The sequence below is a fragment of the Alligator mississippiensis genome, chromosome 4, assembly GCF_030867095.1.
Source record: "Alligator mississippiensis isolate rAllMis1 chromosome 4, rAllMis1, whole genome shotgun sequence".
Taxonomy (NCBI): domain Eukaryota; kingdom Metazoa; phylum Chordata; order Crocodylia; family Alligatoridae; genus Alligator; species Alligator mississippiensis.
The window spans coordinates 62287636-62301033 of NC_081827.1; the positions used below are offsets into that span (position 1 = coordinate 62287636).

General features: G+C 41.9%; 1 protein-coding gene across 2 annotated transcripts in view; it reads right to left on the reverse strand.

Annotated features, from left to right (window-relative positions):
- Positions 1–1378: 1378 nt before the first annotated feature.
- LRIG3 (leucine rich repeats and immunoglobulin like domains 3) overlaps positions 1379–13398 on the reverse strand; it is a 67910-nt gene continuing 55890 nt past the window's right edge. The window contains exons 16-19 of one of the 2 annotated variants that reach the window (XM_006258847.3): positions 13128–13286; positions 10477–10620; positions 10123–10395; positions 1379–2064 (exon numbers count right to left, since the gene is read on the reverse strand). In XM_006258847.3, the coding sequence (XP_006258909.2) occupies positions 1820–2064; positions 10123–10395; positions 10477–10620; positions 13128–13286 (821 nt within the window). In that variant the 3' untranslated portion in view covers positions 1379–1819. The remainder of the gene's footprint in view (positions 2065–10122; positions 10396–10476; positions 10621–13127; positions 13287–13398) is intronic. The other variant, XM_059726041.1, reaches the window with a different exon arrangement.

A 13398-nucleotide genomic window follows, 5' to 3' on the forward strand; every position in this document is an offset into this window, starting at 1 on the left:
ATGCTTAAGGAAAACTAGCAGAGGAGGGAAGAAAAACCTATACTGATTTAGTGAGTGAATCAAATTTAAGATTTCTTGCCTTACTGACTTTGGGGCTTTGGCCTTCACTCAGGAAAATTAATAAAAAATGCACTTAATTATAATCAAATAACCATCTCAATGTCTGTCACCACATCACCACATCTGGTAGCAATGAAGACAAACTAACAGTAAGATTTAGAAAATCTGGCAATATGATAAACTAAAACACTCAAAATCCATTCTCTGTATTTAGACCACCAGTGACTAAGGATGGATTAGCTTCCTGTCTCTAATGCTGGCGCCTAAATTAAAGGGGGAAATTACACCACAAATCTGGGTACCAGGTTTCTGGCCACAAACAATAAAGAGCCCTTAAACTCAGCTGTTAGGCAGGGAAACCTTTGCTCCAGACTTATTCTCTGAAAACTGTCTCTATGATGGTCTGTTCTAGCAGCTGCTTTCAATTGAGTTTGAAAGAGGAGTTTTGACAACTATATAAATTTGCACCTTCAAAGTGAGCAGATTTAAAAACATAATATCTTGTAATATTAACCCTTTCAGAGCAGAATTGTTTTAATACGTTGCTGAAAACAGGATTCAGAACTTTTTAAAATACTGGATATCTGTACTAAGGAAACAAAAAGGAAGCTTTGAGTCTTAACTACTATCATATAAAGAAGCCAGCCTCTTTCTTGGATTTAGGGTTAATCATATTCTTGTTAGATTAAATTTACAGTTGCTTGACTGAGCAACTGAATAAATACAGAACACATCTATTCAGAGGCAAAAAAGGTCAGTTGAATATGAAACAGCAGAAGTTAAAATAAGGAAACAATTCTCTTGTAGTTTTATGTCCTTTTAATGCTGCGCATGTGGAAGTGGTTGTGGGAGCAGAAAAGAGGGACACAGTATGGGAAATCAAAGACTCAGACTTACATTAAATATTTGGCAAATATTTCACACTCAAGCCATTTACTTGGAGGAAAATGATGCTACTGGGCCCTGATTTTTGTAAAAAAACAGAATAAATTTCTGCATATCTTTGTATCAATTTAGCATACTCACCTTGACATGGTATACACACATGGCTAGACAGCTAACATTCCAACATTATCAACATGGCAAATATGGAATATGTGCATACATATTTGACTGTGCATACACAGAATGGAAGAGCCATCTGTAACTGTGAACTCACAAGCATACTTGTATGATCGGACCTATTAGGAGCTGAAGATACTTAACCTGATGAAACAAAGTCACTTCATTGTAAGCACATCTATGAGAAGTAGCAGAGGACTTGGTACACTACTTATATAAGTTTTTCTACAAATGTAAATCCACCTTGCATTTCTCATACATTAATGTGGCTCAAGACCACAAGGCAGCATAGTTTATTAAGTGATGTGCAAATAAGATGCATGATACCTGCAAACAGCATTCATAAAATGTACAGTTGCTAGTACAAGTTTAGAATGCTTTAGTACTCATGTCAATAAAATGAAGTCTGGCAAAAATACACACAGTATTATTTACACCATTAATTTACAAAAGATAACATTTGCATAAAACAAAAGCTATAAAATAATTAGAAATATAGTATTTTATAAGGAATATTCCCTGTATCTCATTTTGGCAATTGTTTTTCATGTTTAAAAAAATTGTATCGATTCTTTCAGAATTCATGGCTCCATGATGGCTCTCTCTTTTTTATTTTTCTGCTTAAATTAAAACTCCACACTGAGGTAGTACGTTAAAATATTTTTTTGGTTCCATAAATCAATGGCAAGTCCAGCAGCTATGTATCCAAGTCACAGGACTGGAAAGTAGGAGTCCTAAAGTTTTCAAAAGACTGTTTATAAGTACAAATGTTATTTTCCTCTTGAGAAAATGTCCTGTCCTTTCCATCTTCCTCTGCCTCTGAGTCAAAATCCAATGAGGCATGAGGATTATTATGGGAGGTTTTTGGTAGACAACTTGCTGGCTGTCTGTAACTTGAAAGAGATTCCAACTGAGGCCTCCATAAAGGCTTTCCAAATGTTCCTGCAAGAAAGAAAATGTGTAAGTGCAAATATACTCATGTTAACAGTAATGAGTCTCTCTGGGTACAAGAATACGAGCCAAAGGCAGACAGAGCTCAAGTTCTTGAGGATGAGATTTGGCTTAGTATCTAAATTGTACTATTATTTCCCCACCAAAAAGGAAAAAAGGGAAAAAATCTGATCCCATGAACAATTTAAGACTCTCTTAACTGAGACATGTTTTTCCAAAGTAAATGACTTGGTTGACAGCCATTCAGAACAACCCACTCTAATTTCGTTGCCTATATTTTCATCAAGTCACAGTATAACAAACTGCAATCAGATCACAAGATATTTTCTAAAGCAAAACAGAACAAATCTCTTCAACATGTTCTTAGTGTGTGGCTGTACTCTGAAGAGTAACTAAAATGTGTTGCTTAACTAGGCTGATATTAAAATCTACATGATTATTTGAAAAATATGCACCATGCCACCTGAATGCTAAACAGAATACTCTTTGGCAGAGTCTAACATCAGTAATGAAGGTACTGCAAGCCAAATTGTGCATTCATTTGCACCTGTTTATCTCCTTTGCCCACAACTGTCTCAACTTAGGCATGATCAAGCAAAATTTGCTACTTTAGTCAATTTTATTTTTCCATGGATATGATAGGTGGTGCCGGGGGGAAGGGGAAGAGGGCACAGCTGTTGGCCAGGATGCTGTGCACTTTCTTTACTCTTCTGCTATTTCTCAGCTTCCTGAGTAAGGCGGATGGACAGTACCTTGATGTATGATGCAGCATCATTGGGACCTGTTACTAACCAGCATTTCCCAGTTTGTAAGGCTGATGCCACCCTTCTTAAGGTATGTTTTCAGGGTGTCCTTGTAGCACTTCCTCTGTCCTCCGTGGATCCTCTTACTATGACCGAGTTGAGAGAAGACGACTTGTTTCAGGAGACAAGTGTCAGCCATCCGCACACAGCAGCCAGCCCAGCGGAGTTGTTGTTTCATGATCTTTGCCTCAATGCTGGTTATGTTAACTGCAGAGAGGATGCTGGCATTGGTGCAGTGGTCTTGTCTTTCCATCAAATATGAAGGATCTTCCTGAGGCAATGCTGATGGAACCATTCCAAGCATTTAAGATGGCTTCAATATGTCACCCACGTCTCACACCTGTAGAGGAGCATGGGGATAACCATGGCATGGTAGACCAGGATCTTAGTTTCCATCTGCAGATTTTGGTCAGCAGACATGGCAAAGCAGCTTTCCAAAGAATACAATGACACAGAGAATCGTATGTTCAATTTCTACATTGAGACTGGCTGAGAAAGGTGACTGCCAAGGCGTGGGAAATGCTCAACATTTTCCAGGGGTAATTTTTTTGGGGGGGGAGGCAGCTTGTGCTGGGGCAGGCTGATAGAGCACCTTGGTCTTCTCAGTATTAAAGGAGAGTCCCAGGCTATGATAGGCACCTGAAAAAAGGTCAAGGGTGGACTGCAGATTGGACTCAGTGTGCATGAGATTAACACAGTCATCAGGGTACTAAAGGTCAGTGATACCAGTCTTGGTAACTCATTTTGCTGTGAAGGAGCTGCAGGTTGAAAAGCTAACTATCCATTCTATACTCAACCCCAGTTCTGGGAAGAAGGCAGTCATAGATGAGAATCAAAATCACAGCAAGATAGATGGACAACATGGTTGGGGTGATGACGCAGACCTGCTTGACACTAGTACAGATGGTAAAATGGGTCTGTCTCAGATCCACTGCAAAGGACTCTGGTGGTTATCCCATCATGAAGTAGCTTGAAGATACTAATGAACTTCAATGGACAATCTAGCCAGCACCTTCCATAAGACTTCATGACTGATTGAGTCAAAGGCCTTGGTTAGGTCAAGGAATGCCATAAACAGCTCCTGGTGTTGCTTTCTACACTTCTCCTGGATCTGTCGTGCAACAAAAAATCATGTTGGTAATACCCTGTGATGGTCTAATGCCACACTGGGATTCTGGAAGGACATTTTCGGCAAGGGGAAGGAGGAAAATTAAAAAGGATGCAAATAAGAATATTTCCAGCAATGGAGCAATGCCTCAGTAGTTCCCACACAGTAACGTGTCCCCTTTCTTGAAGATGGTCACAATATTAGCATCCTGTAAGTCAGGAGAAGCTTCCTCATCAACCCAAATTTTGATGAGAAGTTGGTGAGGTTTTTGCGCTAGTGCTGTTCCACTAGCTTTGAAGACCTCTGCAGGAATTCCCTCTGGTCCTAGTCCCTTATTCTTCTTGGTCTGAGTGATGGCACACCAGACTTACTTGAAGGATGGGGGATCAGCAAGAGAATCTGATACTGGGTGCTGAGGGATGGACTCCATGGTGGCAGCTGAGACCTCAGATTCACAGGTGAACAGAATCTTGAAGTGCTCCTTCCAGGTTTGTTTGATGGATACATTATCCGTGAGAAGGGTGGAGCCATCTTGGGATTGCAAGGGGGTTGGGCCATTGGAACATGGCCCATGGATGGCTTTTCTTGCTTGAAAGAAGCTTCTTATGTCATGTTTATCAGCAAAACTCTGGATTTCCATGGCCTTCTCTTGCCACCACTGGTTCTTGATGTTCTGTAGCCTCCTCCAAACTACAGCTTTAAGCCAGTGGTAAGCCTCTCATTTTTGCTGGTTGGAGAGCTCATTTTGCCAACTGCAGAATGCATTTTTCTTTTGATAGCTAAGTGCTAAGGTTTCATCATTCTTGTCAAACCAATCTTGGTGACAGTAAGTGGAGTATCCAATAGATTCGGCACATGCCTTGTGAATAGTGTTCTTAAGTTCTTCCCAATCTGCTTGGATGTCATCAGGTAGGTCACAGAGCATCTCAGTAAGGTGTTGCTGAAGAGCCTCATATCTAGTTTGGTCTTGGAGTGTCTTGATGTTAAGTCTCTTCTGCATTCCTTTCAGTTGTTTACAGTGTTGTGGTACAAGCTGCACGTCCGTGATTGACCTGACTAAACAGTGGTCTGTCCAATGATCACCTGCATCTCTCAGGACTTGGATGACACGGACCTCAGTATGATCATGGGCTCCGACAATAAAAGGTAGTCAAGAAGGTGCCAGTGATTGGACCATGGACGTTTCCAAGTGCTCTTATATCTGTCATTCTGTCTGAAGATGGTATTTGTGATGAGCAAATCATGCTCTGCACATTTGCTGAGTGGGAGGATACCATTGGAATCAACTTTCTCCACCCCCTCTTTCCTAGTGGTGCCATTCCAGAGTTCAGCATGTCACCCAACTCTTGCACTGAAGTCATTTATGAGGATAAGCTTGTCTTCCTTGGCAGGGGAAGTCAGGAATGTGTCAAGAGTGCAGTAGAACTGTTTCTTGTTGACTACTTCATCATCAAGTATGGGGGTATATGCACTGATGACCGTAGCATACTGGTTGTTACTGAGCTTGAGGTGGAGATTCATAAGGCATTCATTAATGCCCACCAGGAGTTCTAAAAGCTGATGGACAATCTTGTCTTTGATGGCAAAGCCAACCCCATGAATGCACCTCTCTTCAGGTGACTTTCCTTTCCAAAAAAAGGTGCAGCCACCACCTCCTTTCAGCTGGCCTTCATCTGCCCAGTGGGTCTTGCTTAGGGCAGCAATATCAATGTCATATCTTGTAAGTTCTTTGGCTACTATGGCAGTCCTTCTTTCAGGACACTCACTGTTCAGGGAGTCCATGAGAGTGGTGAATTTTGAACAAACTTGATTTTGTTGGTTTCAGCCACAGGTAGAGTGATCCCGCTGGATATAGCAATCCAGCCAGGGGTGTGCAAGACAGCCTATGTTTAGGGCACCTTTTCTAGCCTCTTCCCCATTCAGGGTGAGCAGAGGGTATCCTAAAGAGGACTGGTCAGTTCAGTCACAGCCGCAACTGCTGAATTGTACTTCTGTCTCAGTAAGTGCAAACAACTATCACACGACTGCCTCCTGTCACAACCCAAAGTTGTGATTTGTTGTTTGTGTGTGCTTCGGCATCGCTAAATTATTTTTCCCGCTAAATTGCAGCTTCTTTGCACAGTAGAGCTCTCTGTTGCAGAGGAGAGCTCTGGTGCAACGAAGTATTTCCCGCCAGATTTGTAGCTTTCTTTGCATGGTGCATTTCTTATTGCATTTGAGAAGTGCTCGGTGCAAAGAGTTCCCGCCATTTGTATTCAGATTTGCGCCACATTATTGGCCAATTCTGAGTAAAGGCATACGTGGTGGCTAGCTATTGGCTTGCTAGCCGTACAAAAGGCTTGGGTGGTTTCCGCCCAAGTCGGAGAGAGAGGAAAACTGGAGAGAGAGAAAACTCGCCAGGAGGAGGAGACTTCGCGCTGTGTGAAGATCTCTAAGCGATGTGGACCCTTATGGACCCAACGCGCCTCTCTTAAGAAGGCAACAGAGGTCTAAATAGCCTTTGGCCTCTCCCCGTCGCTGAGCGCAATCCTAGACTTATCCCTTTCCTATAAACCCAAGCCGGATCCGCGAAGCCTTAACAACTCCGTGGTAGAGGGAACCGAACCAAGCCCGCAGAGCTTTAATAACTCCGGGGAAGATTATTATCATATGAACCCACAGAGATTCAGCCACTCCGGAGGGAACCGAACCCACGGAGCCTTAACAACTCTGGGGGAACTGAATCCACGGAGCCTCGACAACTCCGGGGAAAACAGTTGACTTGTCGTAATCCTCCAACGGGGATTCAAGCGGAGCTGTGCCTGGAAAGCTGTCCAGCCTACACCACTAACATCTTTTGGTGTAAGTAAACAATCTTTTAATCGACCACTATGCGTCCGTAATCAATTCTAGTTCGCCGCGGTCTTCTCCGGCCCCACGTGCCCGGGCTGCTGGCCACAGCCCGCGTGTGCAAAGACGGGCCCTGGCTCGCCCCCGGTCGACCCGCACACCTCCTACATGCAGATTTGTGACTAGGGACTCCCAGAGATCACTGTTCCCATCCCCATCACCACTTGTCTGTTGTTACAGGACTTGCTCTGTAGGAGATGTTAACACCCCTGGCAGAAGCTTGCATGTGACATTTTTTAATGTGGTAAGGCCAGTGCGCAAGCAACAGCCACACAAACTTGACAGGATGGAGCTCTGAATACAGTGGCAAGGAAGTCCAAGACAACTGCAACCCTTATACATTTTCACAGCTGCAGAGAACCAACAGATCCTCAAGTATGTCTGTTCTGCCACTGGGGTCTTCAGAAGTTTGGACCATGCTTACTCTGGGACCTCGCCTCAAACCTGTTTGCCAGGGGAGACCCAGGAGTACAAGACTGAAGGTCTGAGGGTCATTGAAGCACACAAGCCTCTCCACTATGACAAAGTTACAGTTGAAGAAGTAGGTTTCTATTTCTAAAAAGAGATATACTCTTGAAAAATTATAATGTTTTATGTGTAAAAGTATCAATCATTTTGTACAGGAAGAATCATGTTTTCAGCACTAAACTTGCTCCAATGAAAGGTTTATGGAAAAACTATTGCGAAACAACTGGCTGTGTGGTGTTTCATCTTTGCACCAAATGATCTGTACCTCTATTTTGTTCCTCTTACCAAATAAAGAGAAATTTACCACTGCATCATGATTCTGAAAAAAAATCCAAGCTATGAACTTTCCAGCTTATGCATCAGCAATAAAGCCAGATGTCTTCAGTAGGAGCAAGGGAAAAAATTGAAGGCAAAAAGGTGGAGCACTAATGATTCTTCAATAGTAAATTAGAAATCAAAAACCAAACCACAGGTTTGGATTTTGTCATCCCTTCTGGTAGGTTTTCCCCATAGGCATGGGGAATGTAGGGCTTAAAAATTCTGTTGAGGCACCAGCTGTTGAAGACAAAGGCACTGGAGTCTAAACAGCTGTCTGTCACTACATACTAACTTATGTATGTAAAAACTTATGAAACAAACTAAAAATAGTGGGTGGTGTTTCAAGTTGAACCATAAAATCCTGTGAAAAACATAGGACACAAATTCTTTATTCTGATGAGTTAAATGTATAAACCCTAAAGGAGTTCAAATTAAACAAACAACCTTTGTTGCTTAAGGCAATAATCTATACAACGTATCTTGAGTATTATATTGGTTTTCTATACTTCAACTTACAGTATAATCTTTTATCTGAATACAACTGTTAGAATGAGACAGGAAATAAGGAAATGTGTGTATAGAAAAGAATGTGCAAAACTGAACACATTGTTTTATAAAAACTGATATTAAAAAGCCTTGTTACTTGAACTACTCATTCTGTAGGTCTCATATATTTATTGATTCAAGACTGCTCTCACACACACTGCTAGGAAGAGCTACTGAATGGAATGTCAGCAGTGTGCAGTGAGCCAGAAATCCAGAATTCTAGTTAGCTAACACTGCAGAAGGAGAAAAGGAAAAAGAAAGGAGGCTCTACAACAATGGTCAGCTTGGATAAATGAGGATACACACACATTTCTTTAAATAATTAATGTTCAGATCCTAAAACAGGACTTAAGTTGACTTTTAAGTCCAAAATACAATCCAAAAAAACCAAAACAAAACCCTTAATGCCTGCTTTCCTCCGAAAGTACCTAAATTCACTAGATGTGTCCTTATTTGACCTCAAAGTTCTTTAGCCAACTGCAGTTCTCTTTTTGTGCATGCCCAGAACAGCCCTAATGTGAGCACTGAGGGCAAGGCACTTTGCTCCTATTTCAGAGCTGTTCCAGAAACTAAACAGAGAATTGGGTAAGTCCCCAAAGAGCCCAACAAGTAGGTATGCTCAGAACCCATTTCTTCCTCCTCACCCCCAAAGGACCAGGTCCTTCACAAAATGGCTATTTTCTTTCAAAACAGGTTACAGGAGGAACACTGGTAGGGCCATATCCCATTAATATACTCAATGATTCTCAACCAGGGTGCCAGGCATTAAATGTGAGGAGATAAGCAGGTATGTGCAGACAAGTGCAAGTTCAAGCTAATTCCTTCCTGGCCACTGTCCTGTCCCCACTAGCCAGCACCTCTGTAAGGAAATGAGCACTGTAATAAAAAATTAGTTTTTGAAATGGGGTGCTGGCTCAGGTCACAAGTTATGGATGGGTGCCTCGAGTTTAAGGTTGAGAACTGCCAATATTAATCAGCTTGTGCTGTGCTTACCTACTTTTGCTAATTCATGGCCAACAATGCTAAAATAACACACAGCAAGCAGTATCATGCTTTGCGTTTGTCAAATCCAATTTTAATTTTATAATTTCCTGTGGCTCTGAGCAGTCAAAAATGGCTCACAGGCAGCATGCTGCCTGTGAGACAAGACAGAGATTACTTGGCTAATCATTACAGTGCTCACCCAGGAAGCTCTCTTGAGGGGAGAATCCTCCAGGCTTCCCCAACTTCCTGAGGGAATGCTTTAACTAGGGAGCTGTAGGTGCTGAGCTCCCGCTCAGTCAGAACTATTCTAAGAGAGAGAGAGGGAGCCCTGCTTCATTTTCTAAAGGAATGGTTGTAGGTGCCTGCCTTCAGAATCAAAATCCCAAGGAGATGCAGGTACCTTCCTATAGCTGTGATAGATGCCTAGGTATCAGAAAAGAGCTGGAGTCCAGACAAACCTATTGCCTAGGTCTAGATAGCACCTCACTCAGCCTCTATGTTTTTCAGATCACTGTTTAAAAGTACTCAACTCTCCCCCATGAACTGTATAGGTGCCTAACTCTGGGTTCTGGATTCAATCTGGGAACAAGACAACAAAAACATAGGTGTTGCAATGCCAAACTTGCAGGTACATTAGTCCTTCAGTGGATCCAGCCCTCAGTATCTTTTTAAAAATCCATATATGAAGTTACAGAAATAATTTGAAAAAAAAATTAGATCATAAGATTCATGGTGTTTTTCCCTCGCTTCTTTTCAGGCCCTTCATTTGTACAAGGATACTCACGTGGGTTAGTTAGTTTAAAAACAAACAAATGAACAAAAAAAACCAAACCTCTGTATTACCTATTCTTACAAAGGTGTGAAAATTAATGTTTCTTGGTGTAGGAAACCCATGAACAACAACAAAATGGAAATATAGTGACTAAAACATACCCATGAAAGTGCTGCTAATAATATCAGAAGATAGTTCCTGACTTCTATTTGAATCAAATGCATCAGAGTTTAGAATCAAGTTTTTCACTCCACTTCCTTCATTTTGAGTGTAAGTGGTAAGCAGTTTGCTACTTGTAGCCTGCATTTCCACACTGCCAACATATTGGTCAAATGGATCTTCTGGTGGGCGTGAATATTGATAGCATTCTTTTTTCTTTAAGAAACTAGATTCATTAGGATCCATATACACTGTTCTTTGATCAGGGCTGCAGCCTTAAAAGTTAAAAAAAAAAATTATCAGAAACATCAAAATGCAAGACTGAAGTAAGAGGACTACAAATTTATTTAACTTACTTGTGCTATATGCTTCAAAAGCATCCAAGCCATAAGCATTCCCTTTTAAACACACAGTTCCGGAATTCCCCAGATAGTGGCATAAGAATGGATCCGTAACACCCTCCAGATCTGTTTCACTGCCATTATCTAGATGACAAATGCCTTAAAAACACAGACAATAAATCAATCAACAGGCTTCTCTTTTCTAGGCTTTACTCTACACTATTTTTTCTTGTGTTGGGGTTTTGCTGTCCTTCAAAACCTTATTTATACAAATACACAACTAAAAGTCATACTATGTATAAAGAGACATCACATTTAAAGGAAGAATAATTTTAGCAAAAATTGAATTAATCAGTTTTAGAGAGACACTACATTTTAGCCCCAACTCTTTACAGGAGGTTTATGTTAAACAGTTATCGGATAAAAATACTGAAAAAAACAATTTTGGAAACCAAAACCTAAAAAGAAACCAGAACCTAACCACTAGACAAGAATCATGTTCTCCCTTGTGTTTTTTTACCTAGTGCAATTAATCTTCTAGCACCATTGCACAGCTTCAAATGGAAGAGTGGAAAGCACCTTCACCCAGAAAAGTGTCCAACTTAGGGCGCACACAGGTGGAGGATTTGGATCTGAACCTTTCAAGATCAGAATGGAATGGAGTCTGGGGTTACCATTCCTGGAAGAGCACTATAACCTTATAGTGTAATAGAGTACCATCGAGTATAACAGACAAATCAGCATCATCTCCTCTTCCTCCAACAGCTATACAATTTTAAGGGAACAGTAAGCTCAGTTCTCTGAAAGAAATGACATAAAACACCAAACCTTCTCTTAAAGGTAGGAGCTACAGAATCTGAATGGATTCAGGTGCTTCCCTGCTGCCTTGAAATCCTGCTTGATGCAGGAATTCAAACCTACTCCAGTCCTCCAAACCTAACCCTGTCCTACCCCTGTTCTCCTACTGACTAGCTTTAGGCAGCTGTAGGCATGCTGGCATTATGTAGCTCTTTGCTTAGCATACAAATGTTCTGGATATGGCTATGAGGTATCTAAACTCTCTCAGTGTAGGGAGCACAAATTCTAGACTCCACTCCAGAGGCCAAAGACCTAAGGGTGAGATGTTGCAAAACTTAATTTTTAGTTGCATAAGTCTTTTATTGGATCTGTCCCCAAGGACTTTTCTGCACAGGAAAGTTTCATTGGTTATATTCACATACAGTCTTTTTTGGCATATAACACATACCTTTGGTCCCCCCAAATCAGCCCCTTAAAACTGAGGTGAATGTATTAAGTAGGGAAACTGATTTGCTACCCTAGAGAGAAGCACCCTCTTTTGACTCCTGCTCCAGTTTAGCAACTGTTGTGTTACTATTCAAACTACTGAGGTCAAGCAGTTGAAATAATAGCTCATTGCTCTTTACTCCAGAGTTGTTATCAACTGTCTCTCCTTTTTAATCGTCTTGATGTTCCACTAAACAAGCTAATCTTTCTTGTAGCAATGTTTCTGTTTGCTAGCTGCTGCTGGTCTATCTCCTATTTCATAGCATTGGAAACTCCTTAACTCTTTTCAACATCAGATTCGCTCATAGAAATGAGTCTTCAGCAACAATGAGGGTTCCAGATTTAATTAAGCAGGAAAGGGAAGGTGAGTCAGTTGAAAATTAGGCTCTGTCCCTACTTTATGCAACAATAACTCTGGAAAAATATTTTTCTTCAGTCTGCCTTTCAAAAAATAGGTATGTTTGGGGTGTCAATTAAGGCTCTGTCCCTACTCTATGCAAGAATTCAAGGTAGTTATAGTACTACTAGTGAATGGCCCATCAAGAATGATGGGGGGGTGGGCAGGGACAGAGCACTACCACCCACTACCCCACACCTCTGCCACCCCTCAGGAGCAGGGGGGAGAAGCTTGCCTTACCATCCCCTCCACTGCCTCCAAGGAGCAGGGCTGGGGGGGGGGGGGGAAGAGGAGGTGGGGAGTGAGGCCAGCAGCACTGGCCTTATCCCCTTGCTCTGTTCTCTCCATCCCTGCTGTCATGGTGGCGCTCTGTCTCCGGCAGAAGGGGATGGAGGGGACGGTGGGGACAGACTGGCACGGCAGAGTGCCACCATGATGGCGGGGACGGAGCGGGGGGCGAGGGCAGTGCTGCTGGCCTTGCCCCGCCACCCCCCCCCGGTCCAGCTCCTCAGAGGGAGTGGTGGCCTTGCCCCCCTTGGAGGCAGCGCTCTGCCGTGTGTGGCTGTCTGTGAGAAGCACTCTGTTTGGTTGCTTCTGTAAGCCAATCAGAGTGCTCCAAGAGCATTACGGACAGACACACAGACAGACGAAGCCCTTATATATATATATATATATATTGTCCCCCATGTAAATGTTTACCCCAGTCAAAGAGTTTCTTTCTTGATCTGGTAGGAGTTGTTTCTTAAGTAGTATAAAATTAAATTAAAGAAGGCCCTCTCATAATGGTCCAGTTCTTGTTTGGGGATACTTTGGTGCAAAGCAGCTTTCACTATGTAGATAAGTCAGTTAGTAAGCAAGCTACAGGTCTTCTGCTATCAAAGTAATTTCACTGAAGTTCCATTTGAATATATTAGTTAGAAAGACAATAGTTAATTTCTAGTCACCAGTAAAATGTGTAAGATATGCAGGACCATTAGGCACTTACCATGACTATCTTTTTGCTGCAAGAAATATCCCCCCATGGAAGAAGTTATGAACTGATGATGACTTCCATTTTCTGATGATCCATACCCATCCTGCCTTTCAGCTAATGTTCCCTGGGATGACAGGTAACTTGGAATGTCAGCAGGCAAATTCGTCTCATCTATAATTAAACAAAAATACAAAAAAAAAAATCCATAAAATGATGTTTATTTCAGGATCCTCTGCAGACTTTTTAGATCAGCTAGCAACGTGGTGAAGTTAACAAGTAACTC